Raw genomic sequence first — 13,952 nt, 5'->3', positions numbered from 1 at the left:
ATTATCTAGAAGATATATTCAGATGAAGAAACTGGGATGAGGCGTCTAAAACAACCAGGCCATAAACAGATGGAAGTCCATTGTGGAGGATAAATCCATCAGCTTAGAGGCCTAAACAAGCTAAATCCAGACTCCTGTATATGGGGCGGCAGGGTAGCCTAGTGGTTAGAGTGGAGGGGCGGCAGGTAGCCTAGTGGTTAGAGTGGAGGGTCGGCAGGTAGCCTAGTGGTTAGAGTGTAGGGGCGGCAGGTAGAGCCTAGTGGTTAGAGTGGAGGGGCGGCAGGTAGCCTAGTGGTTAGAGTGGAGGGGCGGCAGGGTAGCCTAGTGGTTAGAGTGGAGGGTCGGCAGGGTAGCCTAGTGGTTAGAGTGGAGGGGCGGCAGGGTAGCCTAGTGGTTAGAGTGGAGGGGCGGCAGGTAGCCTAGTGGTTAGAGTGGAGGGGCGGCAGGGTAGCCTAGTGGTTAGAGTGTAGAGGCGGCAGGTAGCCTAGTGGTTAGAGTGTAGGGGCGGCAGGGTAGCCTAGTGGTTAGAGTGGAGGGGCGGCAGGTAGCCTAGTGGTTAGAGTGTAGGGGCGGCAGGTAGAGCCTAGTGGTTAGAGTGGAGGGGCGGCAGGGTAGCCTAGTGGTTAGAGTGGAGGGGCGGCAGGTAGCCTAGTGGTTAGAGTGTAGGGGCGGCAGGGTAGCCTAGTGGTTAGAGTGTAGGGGCGGCAGGTAGAGCCTAGTGGTTAGAGTGGAGGGGCGGCAGGTAGACTAGTGGTTAGAGTGTAGGGGGGGCAGGTAGCCTAGTGGTTAGAGTGGAGGGGCGGCAGGGTAGCCTAGTGGTTAGAGTGTAGGGGCGGCAGGGTAGCCTAGTGGTTAGAGTGTAGGGGGGGCAGGTAGCCTAGTGGTTAGAGTGGAGGGGCGGCAGGGTAGCCTAGTGGTTAGAGTGGAGGGGCGGCAGGTAGCCTAGTGGTTAGAGTGGAGGGTCGGCAGGTAGCCTAGTGGTTAGAGTGTAGGGGCGGCAGGTAGAGCCTAGTGGTTAGAGTGGAGGGGCGGCAGGTAGCCTAGTGGTTAGAGTGGAGGGGCGGCAGGGTAGCCTAGTGGTTAGAGTGGAGGGTCGGCAGGGTAGCCTAGTGGTTAGAGTGGAGGGGCGGCAGGGTAGCCTAGTGGTTAGAGTGGAGGGGCGGCAGGTAGCCTAGTGGTTAGAGTGGAGGGGCGGCAGGGTAGCCTAGTGGTTAGAGTGTAGAGGCGGCAGGTAGCCTAGTGGTTAGAGTGTAGGGGCGGCAGGGTAGCCTAGTGGTTAGAGTGGAGGGGCGGCAGGTAGCCTAGTGGTTAGAGTGTAGGGGCGGCAGGTAGAGCCTAGTGGTTAGAGTGGAGGGGCGGCAGGGTAGCCTAGTGGTTAGAGTGGAGGGGCGGCAGGTAGCCTAGTGGTTAGAGTGTAGGGGCGGCAGGGTAGCCTAGTGGTTAGAGTGTAGGGGCGGCAGGTAGAGCCTAGTGGTTAGAGTGGAGGGGCGGCAGGTAGCCTAGTGGTTAGAGTGTAGGGGCGGCAGGGTAGCCTAGTGGTTAGAGTGGAGGGGCGGCAGGTAGAGCCTAGTGGTTAGAGTGGAGGGGTGGCAGGTAGCCTAGTGGTTAGAGTGTAGGGGCGGCAGGTAGAGCCTAGTGGTTAGAGTGGAGGGGCGGCAGGTAGCCTAGTGGTTAGAGTGGAGGGGCGGCAGGGTAGCCTAGTGGTTAGAGTGTAGGGGCGGCAGGTAGCCTAGTGGTTAGAGTGTAGGGGGGGCAGGTAGCCTAGTGGTTAGAGTGTAGGGGCGGCAGGTAGAGCCTAGTGGTTAGAGTGGAGGGGCGGCAGGTAGCCTAGTGGTTAGAGTGGAGGGGCGGCAGGGTAGCCTAGTGGTTAGAGTGTAGGGGCGGCAGGTAGCCTAGTGGTTAGAGTGGAGGGGCGGCAGGTAGCCTAGTGGTTAGAGTGTAGGGGCGGCAGGTAGCCTAGTGGTTAGAGTGTAGGGGCGGCAGGTAGCCTAGTGGTTAGAGTGGAGGGGCGGCAGGTAAGCCTAGTGGTTAGAGTGTAGGGGGGGGCAGGTAGCCTAGTGGTTAGAGTGTAGGGGCGGCAGGTAGAGCCTAGAGGTTAGAGTGTAGGGGCGGCAGGTAGAGCCTAGTGGTTAGAGTGTAGGGGCGGCAGGGTAGCCTAGTGGTTAGAGTGTAGGGGCGGCAGGTAGCCTAGTGGTTAGAGTGTAGGGGCGGCAGGTAGCCTAGTGGTTAGAGTGTAGGGGCGGCAGGGTAGCCTAGTGGTTAGAGTGTAGGGGCGGCAGGTAGAGCCTAGTGGTTAGAGTGGAGGGGCGGCAGGTAGACTAGTGGTTAGAGTGTAGGGGGGGCAGGTAGCCTAGTGGTTAGAGTGGAGGGGCGGCAGGGTAGCCTAGTGGTTAGAGTGTAGGGGCGGCAGGGTAGCCTAGTGGTTAGAGTGTAGGGGGGGCAGGTAGCCTAGTGGTTAGAGTGGAGGGGCGGCAGGGTAGCCTAGTGGTTAGAGTGGAGGGGCGGCAGGTAGCCTAGTGGTTAGAGTGGAGGGTCGGCAGGTAGCCTAGTGGTTAGAGTGTAGGGGCGGCAGGTAGAGCCTAGTGGTTAGAGTGGAGGGGCGGCAGGTAGCCTAGTGGTTAGAGTGGAGGGGCGGCAGGGTAGCCTAGTGGTTAGAGTGGAGGGTCGGCAGGGTAGCCTAGTGGTTAGAGTGGAGGGGCGGCAGGGTAGCCTAGTGGTTAGAGTGGAGGGGCGGCAGGTAGCCTAGTGGTTAGAGTGGAGGGGCGGCAGGGTAGCCTAGTGGTTAGAGTGTAGAGGCGGCAGGTAGCCTAGTGGTTAGAGTGTAGGGGCGGCAGGGTAGCCTAGTGGTTAGAGTGGAGGGGCGGCAGGTAGCCTAGTGGTTAGAGTGTAGGGGCGGCAGGTAGAGCCTAGTGGTTAGAGTGGAGGGGCGGCAGGGTAGCCTAGTGGTTAGAGTGGAGGGGCGGCAGGTAGCCTAGTGGTTAGAGTGTAGGGGCGGCAGGGTAGCCTAGTGGTTAGAGTGTAGGGGCGGCAGGTAGAGCCTAGTGGTTAGAGTGGAGGGGCGGCAGGGTAGCCTAGTGGTTAGAGTGGAGGGGCGGCAGGTAGCCTAGTGGTTAGAGTGTAGGGGCGGCAGGGTAGCCTAGTGGTTAGAGTGGAGGGGCGGCAGGTAGAGCCTAGTGGTTAGAGTGGAGGGGTGGCAGGTAGCCTAGTGGTTAGAGTGTAGGGGCGGCAGGTAGAGCCTAGTGGTTAGAGTGGAGGGGCGGCAGGTAGCCTAGTGGTTAGAGTGGAGGGGCGGCAGGGTAGCCTAGTGGTTAGAGTGTAGGGGCGGCAGGTAGCCTAGTGGTTAGAGTGTAGGGGGGGCAGGTAGCCTAGTGGTTAGAGTGTAGGGGCGGCAGGTAGAGCCTAGTGGTTAGAGTGGAGGGGCGGCAGGTAGCCTAGTGGTTAGAGTGGAGGGGCGGCAGGGTAGCCTAGTGGTTAGAGTGTAGGGGCGGCAGGTAGCCTAGTGGTTAGAGTGGAGGGGCGGCAGGTAGCCTAGTGGTTAGAGTGTAGGGGCGGCAGGTAGCCTAGTGGTTAGAGTGTAGGGGCGGCAGGTAGCCTAGTGGTTAGAGTGGAGGGGCGGCAGGTAAGCCTAGTGGTTAGAGTGTAGGGGGGGGCAGGTAGCCTAGTGGTTAGAGTGTAGGGGCGGCAGGTAGAGCCTAGAGGTTAGAGTGTAGGGGCGGCAGGTAGAGCCTAGTGGTTAGAGTGTAGGGGCGGCAGGGTAGCCTAGTGGTTAGAGTGTAGGGGCGGCAGGTAGCCTAGTGGTTAGAGTGTAGGGGCGGCAGGTAGCCTAGTGGTTAGAGTGTAGGGGCGGCAGGGTAGCCTAGAGGTTAGAGTGTAGGGGCGGCAGGTAGAGCCTAGTGGTTAGAGTGTAGGGGCGGCAGGTAGCCTAGTGGTTAGAGTGTAGGGGCGGCAGGGTAGCCTAGTGGTTAGAGTGGAGGGGCGGCAGGGTAGCCTAGAGGTTAGAGTGTAGGGGCGGCAGGGTAGCCTAGTGGTTAGAGTGTAGGGGCGGCAGGTAGAGCCTAGAGGTTAGAGTGTAGGGGCGGCAGGTAGCCTAGTGGTTAGAGTGTAGGGGCGGCAGGTAGCCTAGTGGTTAGAGTGTAGGGGCGGCAGGTAGCCTAGTGGTTAGAGTGTAGGGGCGGCAGGTAGCCTAGTGGTTAGAGTGGAGGGGCGGCAGGTAAGCCTAGTGGTTAGAGTGTAGGGGGGGGCAGGTAGCCTAGTGGTTAGAGTGTAGGGGCGGCAGGTAGAGCCTAGAGGTTAGAGTGTAGGGGCGGCAGGTAGCCTAGTGGTTAGAGTGTAGGGGCGGCAGGTAGCCTAGTGGTTAGAGTGTAGGGGCGGCAGGTAGCCTAGTGGTTAGAGTGTAGGGGCGGCAGGTAGCCTAGTGGTTAGAGTGTAGGGGCGGCAGGGTAGCCTAGTGGTTAGAGTGTAGGGGCGGCAGGTAGCCTAGTGGTTAGAGTGTAGGGGTGGCAGGGTAGCCTAGTGGTTAGAGTGTAGGGTCGGCAGGGTAGCCTAGAGGTTAGAGTGTAGGGGCGGCAGGTAGAGCCTAGTGGTTAGAGTGTAGGGGCGGCAGGGTAGCCTAGTGGTTAGAGTGTAGGGGTGGCAGGTAGCCTAGTGGTTAGAGTGTAGGGGCGGCAGGGTAGCCTAGTGGTTAGAGTGTAGGGGCGGCAGGTAGAGCCTAGTGGTTAGAGTGTAGGGGCGGCAGGTAGCCTAGTGGTTAGAGTGTAGGGGTGGCAGGTAGAGCCTAGTGGTTAGAGTGGAGGGGCGGCAGGTAGCCTAGTGGTTAGAGTGTAGGGGCGGCAGGTAGCCTAGTGGTTAGAGTGGAGGGGCGGCAGGTAAGCCTAGTGGTTAGAGTGTAGGGGGGGGCAGGTAGCCTAGTGGTTAGAGTGTAGGGGCGGCAGGTAGAGCCTAGAGGTTAGAGTGTAGGGGCGGCAGGTAGCCTAGTGGTTAGAGTGTAGGGGCGGCAGGTAGCCTAGTGGTTAGAGTGTAGGGGCGGCAGGGTAGCCTAGAGGTTAGAGTGTAGGGGCGGCAGGTAGCCTAGTGGTTAGAGTGTAGGGTCGGCAGGTAGAGCATAGTGGTTAGAGTGTAGGGGCGGCAGGTAGAGCCTAGTGGTTAGAGTGTAGAGGCGGCAGGTAGAGCCTAGTGGTTAGAGTGGAGGGGCGGCAGGTAGCCTAGTGGTTAGAGTGGAGGGGAGGCAGGTAGACTAGTGGTTAGAGTGTAGGGGCGGCAGGTAGAGCCTAGAGGTTAGAGTGTAGGGGCGGCAGGGTAGCCTAGTGGTTAGAGTGTAGGGGCGGCAGGTAGCCTAGTGGTTAGAGTGTAGGGGCGGCAGGTAGACTAGTGGTTAGAGTGTAGAGGCGGCAGGTAGCCTAGTGGTTAGAGTGTAGGGGCGGCAGGTAGACTAGTGGTTAGAGTGTAGGGTCGGCAGGTAGCCTAGTGGTTAGAGTGTAGGGGCGGCAGGTAGCCTAGTGGTTAGAGTGTAGGGGCGGCAGGTAGAGCCTAGTGGTTAGAGTGTAGGGGCGGCAGGTAGAGCCTAGTGGTTAGAGTGTAGGGGCGGCAGGTAGCCTAGTGGTTAGAGTGTAGGGGCGGCAGGTAAAGCCTAGTGGTTAGAGTGTAGGGGCGGCAGGTAGAGCCTAGTGGTTAGAGTGTAGAGGTGGCAGGTAGTCTAGTGGTTAGAGTGGAGGGGCGGCAGGTAGCCTAGTGGTTAGAGTGTAGGGGCGGCAGGTAGTCTAGTGGTTAGAGTGTAGGGGCGGCAGGTAGCCTAGTGGTTAGAGTGGAGGGGTGGCAGGTAGCCTAGTGGTTAGAGTGGAGGGGCGGCAGGTAGCCAGGTGGTTAGAGTGTAGGGGCGGCAGGTAGCCTAGTGGTTAGAGTGTAGGGGCGGCAGGTAGCCTAGTGGTTAGAGTGTAGGGGCGGCAGGTAGCCTAGTGGTTAGAGTGTAGGGGCGGCAGGTAGCCTAGTGGATAGAGTGTAGGGGCGGCAGGTAGCCTAGTGGATAGAGTGGAGGGGCGGCAGGTAGCCTAGTGGTTAGAGTGGAGGGGCGGCAGGGTAGCCTAGTGGTTAGAGTGTAGGGGCGGCAGGTAGCCTAGTGGTTAGAGTGTAGGGGTGGCAGGTAGAGCCTAGTGGTTAGAGTGTAGGAGCGGCAGGGTAGCCTAGTGGTTAGAGTGTAGGGGCGGCAGGTAGCCTAGTGGTTAGAGTGTAGAGGCGGCAGGTAGCCTAGTGGTTAGAGTGTAGGGGCGGCAGGTAGACTAGTGGTTAGAGTGTAGAGGCGGCAGGTAAAGCCTAGTGGTTAGAGTGTAGGGTCGGCAGGTAGCCTAGAGGTTAGAGTGTAGGGTCGGCAGGTAGCCTAGTGGTTAGAGTGTAGGGGCGGCAGGTAGCCTAGTGGTTAGAGTGTAGGGGCGGCAGGTAGCCTAGTGGTTAGAGTGTAGGGGGGGCAGGTAGCCTAGTGGTTAGAGTGTAGGGGCGGCAGGTAGACTAGTGGATAGAGTGTAGGGGCGGCAGGGTAGCCTAGTGGTTAGAGTGTAGGGGGGGCAGGTAGCCTAGTGGTTAGAGTGTAGGGGCGGCAGGTAGACTAGTGGATAGAGTGTAGGGGCGGCAGGGTAGCCTAGTGGTTAGAGTGTAGGGGGGGCAGGTAGCCTAGTGGTTAGAGTGTAGGGGCGGCAGGGTAGCCTAGTGGTTAGAGTGTAGGGGCGGCAGGGTAGCCTAGTGGTTAGAGTGTAGGGGGGGCAGGTAGCCTAGTGGTTAGAGTGTAGGGGCGGCAGGGTAGCCTAGTGGTTAGAGTGTAGGGGCGGCAGGGTAGCCTAGTGGTTAGAGTGGAGGGGCGGCAGGTAGCCTAGTGGTTAGAGTGTAGTGGCGGCAGGTAGAGCCTAGTGGTTAGAGTGTAGTGGCGGCAGGTAGAGCCTAGTGGTTAGAGTGTAGGGGCGGCAGGTAGAGCCTAGTGGTTAGAGTGTAGGGGCGGCAGGTAGCCTAGTGGTTAGAGTGTAGGGGCGGCAGGGTAGCCTAGTAGTTAGAGTGTAGGGGCGGCAGGTAGAGCCTAGTGGTTAGAGCGTTGGACTAGTAACCGAAAGGTTGCTAGATTGAATCTCCGAGCTGACAAGGTAAAAATATGTTGTTCTGCCCCTGAACAAGGCAGTTAACCCACTGTTCCTAGGCCGTCATTGTAAATAAGAATTTGTTCTTAACTGACTTGCCTCGTTAAATAAAGGTTTAATAAAGGCTAAATAAAGGTTTAATAAAGGTTAAATAAAAAAAGAACAATAAATGTAAAGGACGAGTATCGCTTCCTCCTGATTGGCCGAAGGCTCTAACCCAGGACGTCTGCCTTGCAAACACACACGACCGCCCGCCTGAAGCGTTGTGCCACTGAAAAGCCGGGGCCGAGGTTTCACACACGACCGCCTGCCTGAAGCGTTGTGCCACTGAAAAGCCGGGGCCGAGGTTTCACACACGACCGCCTGCCTGAAGCGTTGTGCCACTGAAAAGCCGGGGCCGAGGTTTCACACACGACCGCCCGCCTGAAGCGTTGTGCCACTGAAAAGCCGGGGCCGAGGTTTCACACATCAACCGCCTGCCGCACGTACCTCTTGTAACATCAGAGCTCCCTCCTGGTCCACCTGGATCTTGTCCTCTGCCAGCATGGCACCGAGTACATCAGGAGGGTAGCAGGTGAGTCCCCGGAACAGGTGCTGCCGGTACAGGACCAGGTGTCTGGGGTGAAGGATGGCTGGTTTCAGCTGCTCAGAGTGACAGGTTCCTATCAGGTCCAGGAACAGAGGCTCCTGAACAGGGAAGATACAAACACGATTGTTAGTATAGCTTATGACGTGTGTGTGTGTGTGTGTGTGTGTGTGTGTGTGTGTGTGTGTGTGTGTGTGTGTGTGTGTGTGTGTGTGTGTGTGTGTGTGTGTGTGTGTGTGTGTGTGTGTGTGTGTGTGTGTAGTCTTAACCCTTACCGGCGTTGTCATGTTCATTCTGAACGAGACATGGAAGTGTGGCAATGAAAACCTTGTTAATGTTACTCACAAAGCACCATACGTTCAACATACGCTACATTTTGAAAAGCTATGACTGAATTCAACTGCTGATGCATAAACCCTAAACGTTTCCTGTATGGTGACATCGGTGCTCTGCAGCTGGTCAGAGTCTGAGCCCCAGTCCCTCACCCTGTGTAGCAGCAGACAGACCAACCCTCCAGTCCCTCACCCTGTGTAGCAGCAGACAGACCAACCCTCCTGTCCCTCACCCTGTGTAGCAGCAGACAGACCAACCCTCCAGTCCCTCACCCTGTGTAGCAGCAGACAGACCAACCCTCCTGTCCCTCACTCTGTGTAGCAGCAGACAGACCAACCCTCCAGTCCCTCACCCTGTGTAGCAGCAGACAGACCAACCCTCCAGTCCCTCACCCTGTGTAGCAGCAGACAGACCAACCCTCCAGTCCCTCACCCTGTGTAGCAGCAGACAGACCAACCCTCCTGTCCCTCACCCTGTGTAGCAGCAGACAGACCAACCCTCCAGTCCCTCACCCTGTGTAGCAGCAGACAGACCAACCCTCCAGCCCCCCACTCTGTGTAGCAGCAGACAGACCAACCCTCCAGTCCCTCACCCTGTGTAGCAGCAGACAGACCAACCCTCCAGTCCCTCACCCTGTGTAGCAGCAGACAGACCAACCCTCCAGTCCCTCACCCTGTGTAGCAGCAGACAGACCAACCCTCCAGTCCCTCACTCTGTGTAGCAGCAGACAGACCAACCCTCCAGTCCCTCACCCTGTGTAGCAGCAGACAGACCAACCCTCCAGTCCCTCACTCTGTGTAGCAGCAGACAGACCAACCCTCCAGTCCCTCACCCTGTGTAGCAGCAGACAGACCAACCCTCCAGTCCCTCACTCTGTGTAGCAGCAGACAGACCAACCCTCCAGTCCCTCACCCTGTGTAGCAGCAGACAGACCAACCCTCCAGTCCCTCACTCTGTGTAGCAGCAGACAGACCAACCCTCCAGTCCCTCACCCTGTGTAGCAGCAGACAGACCAACCCTCCAGTCCCTCACCCTGTGTAGCAGCAGACAGGCCAACCCTCCAGTCCCTCACCCTGTGTAGCAGCAGACAGGCCAACCCTCCAGTCCCTCACCCTGTGTAGCAGCAGACAGACCAACCCTCCAGTCCCTCACCCTGTGTAGCAGCAGACAGACCAACCCTCCAGTCCCTCACCCTGTGTAGCAGCAGACAGGCCACCCTCCTGTGGTGTCCCATGGGGTGGTGTGGTCTGAAGAGCAGACGTAGGCTCCGGTGGCTGTTGGGTGGCAGGGCACCACAGGCCGGCTCCAAGGCGAAGACACTATGCCCTGTGGTGTCCAAGTCAAACTGGTACTGGGCCTCCACAGAGGAGGAGTTGATGATGTCCACGGTACGCAAGGCCTCCTCACCCTCAGCCACACAGCCAAAGTCCAGCATGGAAGAGGACAGGGACACCTGAGGACCTGCAGAAGAGGAGGATGGAGGGAGGATCAAGATGGAGGAGGACAGGGATACCTGAGGACCTGCAGAGGAGGAGGGAGGGAGGATCAAGATGGAAGAGGACAGGGACACCTGAGGACCTGCAGAGGAGGAGGGAGGATCAAGATGGAGGAGGACTGGGACACCTGAGGACCTGCAGGGGAGGAGGAGGGAGGATCAAGATGGAGGAGGACAGGGACACCTGAAGACCTGCAGAAGAGGAGGAGGGAGGATCAAGATGGAGGAGGACAGGGACACCTGAGGACCTGCAGAAGAGGAGGAGGGAGGATCAAGATGGAGGAGGACAGGGACACCTGAGGACCTGCAGAAGAGGAGGGAGGATCAAGATGGAGGAGGACATGGAACCTGAGGACCTGCAGAAGAGGAGGAGGGAGGATCAAGATGGAGGACATGGAACCTGAGGACCTGCAGAAGAGGAGGAGGGAGGATCAAGATGGAGGACATGGAACCTGAGGACCTGCAGAAGAGGAGGAGGGAGGATCGAGATGGAGGAGGACAGGGCCACCTGAGGACCTGCAGAGGAGGAGGACGGAGGATCAAGATGGAAGAGGACAGGGACACCTGAGGACCTGCAGGGGAGGAGGGAGGATCAAGATGGAGGAGGACAGGGACACCTGAGGACCTGCAGAAGAGGAGGAGGGAGGATCAAGATGGAAGAGGACAGAGACACCTGAAGACCTGCAGAAGAGGAGGAGGAGGGAGGATCAAGATGGAGGAGGACAGGGACACCTGAGGACCTGCAGAAGAGGAGGAGGGAGGATCAAGATGGAGGAGGACAGGGACACCTGAGGACCTGCAGAGGAGGAGGGAGGATCAAGATGGAGGAGGACAGGGACACCTGAGGACCTGCAGAAGAGGAGGAGGGAGGATCAAGATGGAGGAGGACAGGGACACCTGAGGACCTGCAGAGGAGGAGGAGGGATTATCAAGATGGAGGAGGACAGAGACACCTGGGATTTCCTTCGTATTGCTTACTGTACTGTACCTATGCAGGTGTCTGTGACTTCCTTCGTATTGCTTACTGTACTGTACCTATGCAGGTGCCGGTGACTTTGAGCAGGGTTTTGTTGAGCGCCCCAGGGCAGCTGAGAGACAGGTAGTCCACAGTGGTGCTGTCCACAGTTACAGGAGAGAAAATCACAGGTACCGTGATGGAGGTACGCGGGGCCACCTCTCCCTTCTGGATACCACACTGGAACACTGACTCTGACAGCGCCGGACGCTGCATCCTGGACAGACTAAAGGAAGTCGTTATCTGGCAGAAAATTAGAGGGAGAGGGAGGAGAGAGAGGGACGGAGACCATAAACAGAGAGACAGTGTGACGTTGATGAAGAAATGTTCCTATACAGGCTAATGATGTACTGTATGCCGATGACAATCTCTGATTGAAGAAGCTAGGAGGAAGGAACTCACTGAGGATAGATTGAGAATCAGAAAGCTAGGAGGAAGGAACTCACTGAGGATGGATTGAGAATCAGAAGCTAGGAGGAAGGAACTCACTGAGGATGGATTGAGAATCAGAAAGCTAGGAGGAAGGAACTCACTGAGGATGGATGGAGAATCAGAAGCTAGGAGGAAGGAACTCACTGAGGATGGATGGAGAATCAGAAGCTAGGAGGAAGGAACTCACTGAGGATAGATGGAGAATCAGAAGCTAGGAGGAAGGAACTCACTGAGGATGGATTGAGAATCAGAAAGCTAGGAGGAAGGAACTCACTGAGGATGGATGGAGAATCAGAAGCTAGGAGGAAGGAACTCACTGAGGATGGATTGAGAATCAGAAAGCTAGGAGGAAGGAACTCACTGAGGATGGATGGAGAATCAGAAGCTAGGAGGAAGGAACTCACTGAGGATGGATGGAGAATCAGAAGCTAGGAGGAAGGAACTCACTGAGGATAGATGGAGAATCAGAAGCTAGGAGGAAGGAACTCACTGAGGATGGATTGAGAATCAGAAAGCTAGGAGGAAGGAACTCACTGAGGATGGATGGAGAATCAGAAGCTAGGAGGAAGGAACTCACTGAGGATGGATGGAGAATCAGAAGCTAGGAGGAAGGAACTCACTGAGGATAGATGGAGAATCAGAAGCTAGGAGGAAGGAACTCACTGAGGATGGATTGAGAATCTCAAAGTGTCTTTCCATGGTGCAGCCGACAGGCACATTACCAAACTCCAGCACCTTACATCCTTCCTCCTGACCCGGGGCACTGATCTGAAGGAACGGGTACTTTGCTGTTGAAAAGATAAACACATTTACCATACAATATATGGGCTGAAGTTCCGAGGTATATAAATACTTTGGAGAGTGTGTGAGGTCCAGAACACACAACTGAAACAATGTGTGTTATCCTCGCTTGATAGTTGTTAAATGTTCTTGGCTTGATCAATCAATATACTGTATGTATCACTTACATAGACCCTGTAGGAGCAGAGTACAGCTGTTCTCTCCCTTGTCCCCGAAGGCACAGCTAGCCTGGACCTGGTAGACCAACGCCTCCCGTGGTCTGAAGAGCACCGTGACTCTACACTCCTGACCCGGCTCTAGCATCCCGCTCTCTGGACACAGCCGGAAGGGAGAGGGCACCTCCCACTGGAAACCTGTCTGCAGCTTACTGAGGAGAGAGAAACCCTGTAAATTCCAAAACCTACCATTGATCAATACTTTGATTACAGTTTTACTGACAGAACCTATCATTGATCAATACTTTGATAACAGGTTTACCTTCAGAACCAATCATTGATCAATACTTTGATTACAGTTTTACTGGCAGAACCTACCATTGATCAATACTGTGATAACAGTTTATAACAGAACCTACCATTGATCAATACTGTGATAACAGTTTTACTGACAGAACCTACCATTGATCAATACTTTGATTACAGTTTTACTGGCAGAACCTACCATTGATCAATACTGTGATAACAGTTTATAACAGAACCTACCATTGATCAATACTGTGATAACAGTTTTACTGACAGAACCTACCATTGATCAATACTTTGATAACAGTGAGTGTATCTAGCTGTACTGACAGACTAGAGCCAATAGAAGCACAGTGTGTTGATGATGGGTGGGCGTGTCACTAGAGCCAATAGAAGCACAGTGTGTTGATGATGGGTGGGCGTGTCACTAGAACCAATAGAAGCACAGTGTGTTGATGATGGGTGGGCGTGGCACTAGAACCAATAGAAGAACAGCATGTGTGTTGATGATGGGTGGGCGTGTCACTAGAGCCAATAGAAGAACAGCATGTGTGTTGATGATGGGTGGGCGTGTCACTAGAACCAATAGAAGAACAGCATGTGTGTTGATGATGGGTGGGCGTGTCACTAGAGCCAATAGAAGCACAGTGTGTTGATGATGGGTGGGCGTGTCACTAGAACCAATAGAAGAACAGCATGTGTGTTGATGATGGGTGGGCGTGTCACTAGAACCAATAGAAGCACAGTGTGTTGATGATGGGTGGGCGTGTCACTAGAACCAATAGAAGAACAGCATGTGTGTTGATGATGGGTGGGCGTGTCACTAGAGCCAATAGAAGCACAGCATGTGTGTTGATGATGGGTGGGCGTGTCACTAGAACCAATAGAAGAACAGCATGTGTGTTGATGATGGGTGGGCGTGTCACTAGAGCCAATAGAAGAACAGCATGTGTGTTGATGATGGGTGGGCGTGTCACTAGAGCCAATAGAAGCACAGTGTGTTGATGATGGGTGGGCGTGTCACTAGAGCCAATAGAAGCACAGTGTGTTGATGATGGGTGGGCGTGTCACTAGAACCAATAGAAGCACAGCATGTGTGTTGATGATGGGTGGGCGTGTCACTAGAACCAATAGAAGCACAGTGTGTTGATGATGGGTGGGCGTGTCACTAGAACCAATAGAAGAACAGCATGTGTGTTGATGATGGGTGGGCGTGTCACTAGAACCAATAGAAGAAGAGCATGTGTGTTGATGATGGGTGGGCGTGGCACTAGAACCAATAGAAGCACAGCATGTGTGTTGATGATGGGTGGGCGTGTCACTAGAACCAATAGAAGAACAGCATGTGTGTTGATGATGGGTGGGCGTGTCACTAGAACCAATAGAAGAACAGCATGTGTGTTGATGATGGGTGGGCGTGTCACTAGAACCAATAGAAGAACAGCATGTGTGTTGATGATGGGTGGGCGTGTCACTAGAGCCAATAGAAGAACAGCATGTGTGTTGATGATGGGTGGGCGTGTCACTAGAGCCAATAGAAGAACAGCATGTGTGTTGATGATGGGTGGGCGTGTCACTAGAACCAATAGAAGCACAGCATGTGTGTTGATGATGGGTGGGCGTGTCACTAGAGCCAATAGAAGAACAGCATGTGTGTTGATGATGGGTGGGCGTGTCACTAGAACCAATAGAAGAACAGCATGTGTGTTGATGA

The 13,952-nt window shown here is 55.6% G+C and overlaps 1 protein-coding gene across 3 annotated transcripts in view; it reads right to left on the bottom strand.

Annotated features, from left to right (window-relative positions):
- cfap65 (cilia and flagella associated protein 65) overlaps positions 1 to 13,952 on the bottom strand; it is a 104,610-nt gene that overhangs the window by 76,588 nt on the left and 14,070 nt on the right. For all 3 annotated transcript variants that reach the window (XM_055871946.1, XM_055871948.1, XM_055871945.1), the window contains exons 6-10: positions 11,945 to 12,144; positions 11,640 to 11,764; positions 10,565 to 10,787; positions 9,227 to 9,495; positions 7,605 to 7,802 (exon numbers count right to left, since the gene is read on the bottom strand). In XM_055871946.1, coding sequence (XP_055727921.1) covers positions 7,605 to 7,802; positions 9,227 to 9,495; positions 10,565 to 10,787; positions 11,640 to 11,764; positions 11,945 to 12,144 — 1,015 coding nt within the window. The remainder of the gene's footprint in view (positions 1 to 7,604; positions 7,803 to 9,226; positions 9,496 to 10,564; positions 10,788 to 11,639; positions 11,765 to 11,944; positions 12,145 to 13,952) is intronic.

The sequence above is a fragment of the Salvelinus fontinalis genome, chromosome 19 (genome assembly GCF_029448725.1).
Source record: "Salvelinus fontinalis isolate EN_2023a chromosome 19, ASM2944872v1, whole genome shotgun sequence".
Classification (NCBI taxonomy): Eukaryota; Metazoa; Chordata; class Actinopteri; order Salmoniformes; family Salmonidae; genus Salvelinus; species Salvelinus fontinalis.
Note: the sequence above shows the minus strand (reverse complement) of the source record. Positions and strands in the feature narration are given on the sequence as shown.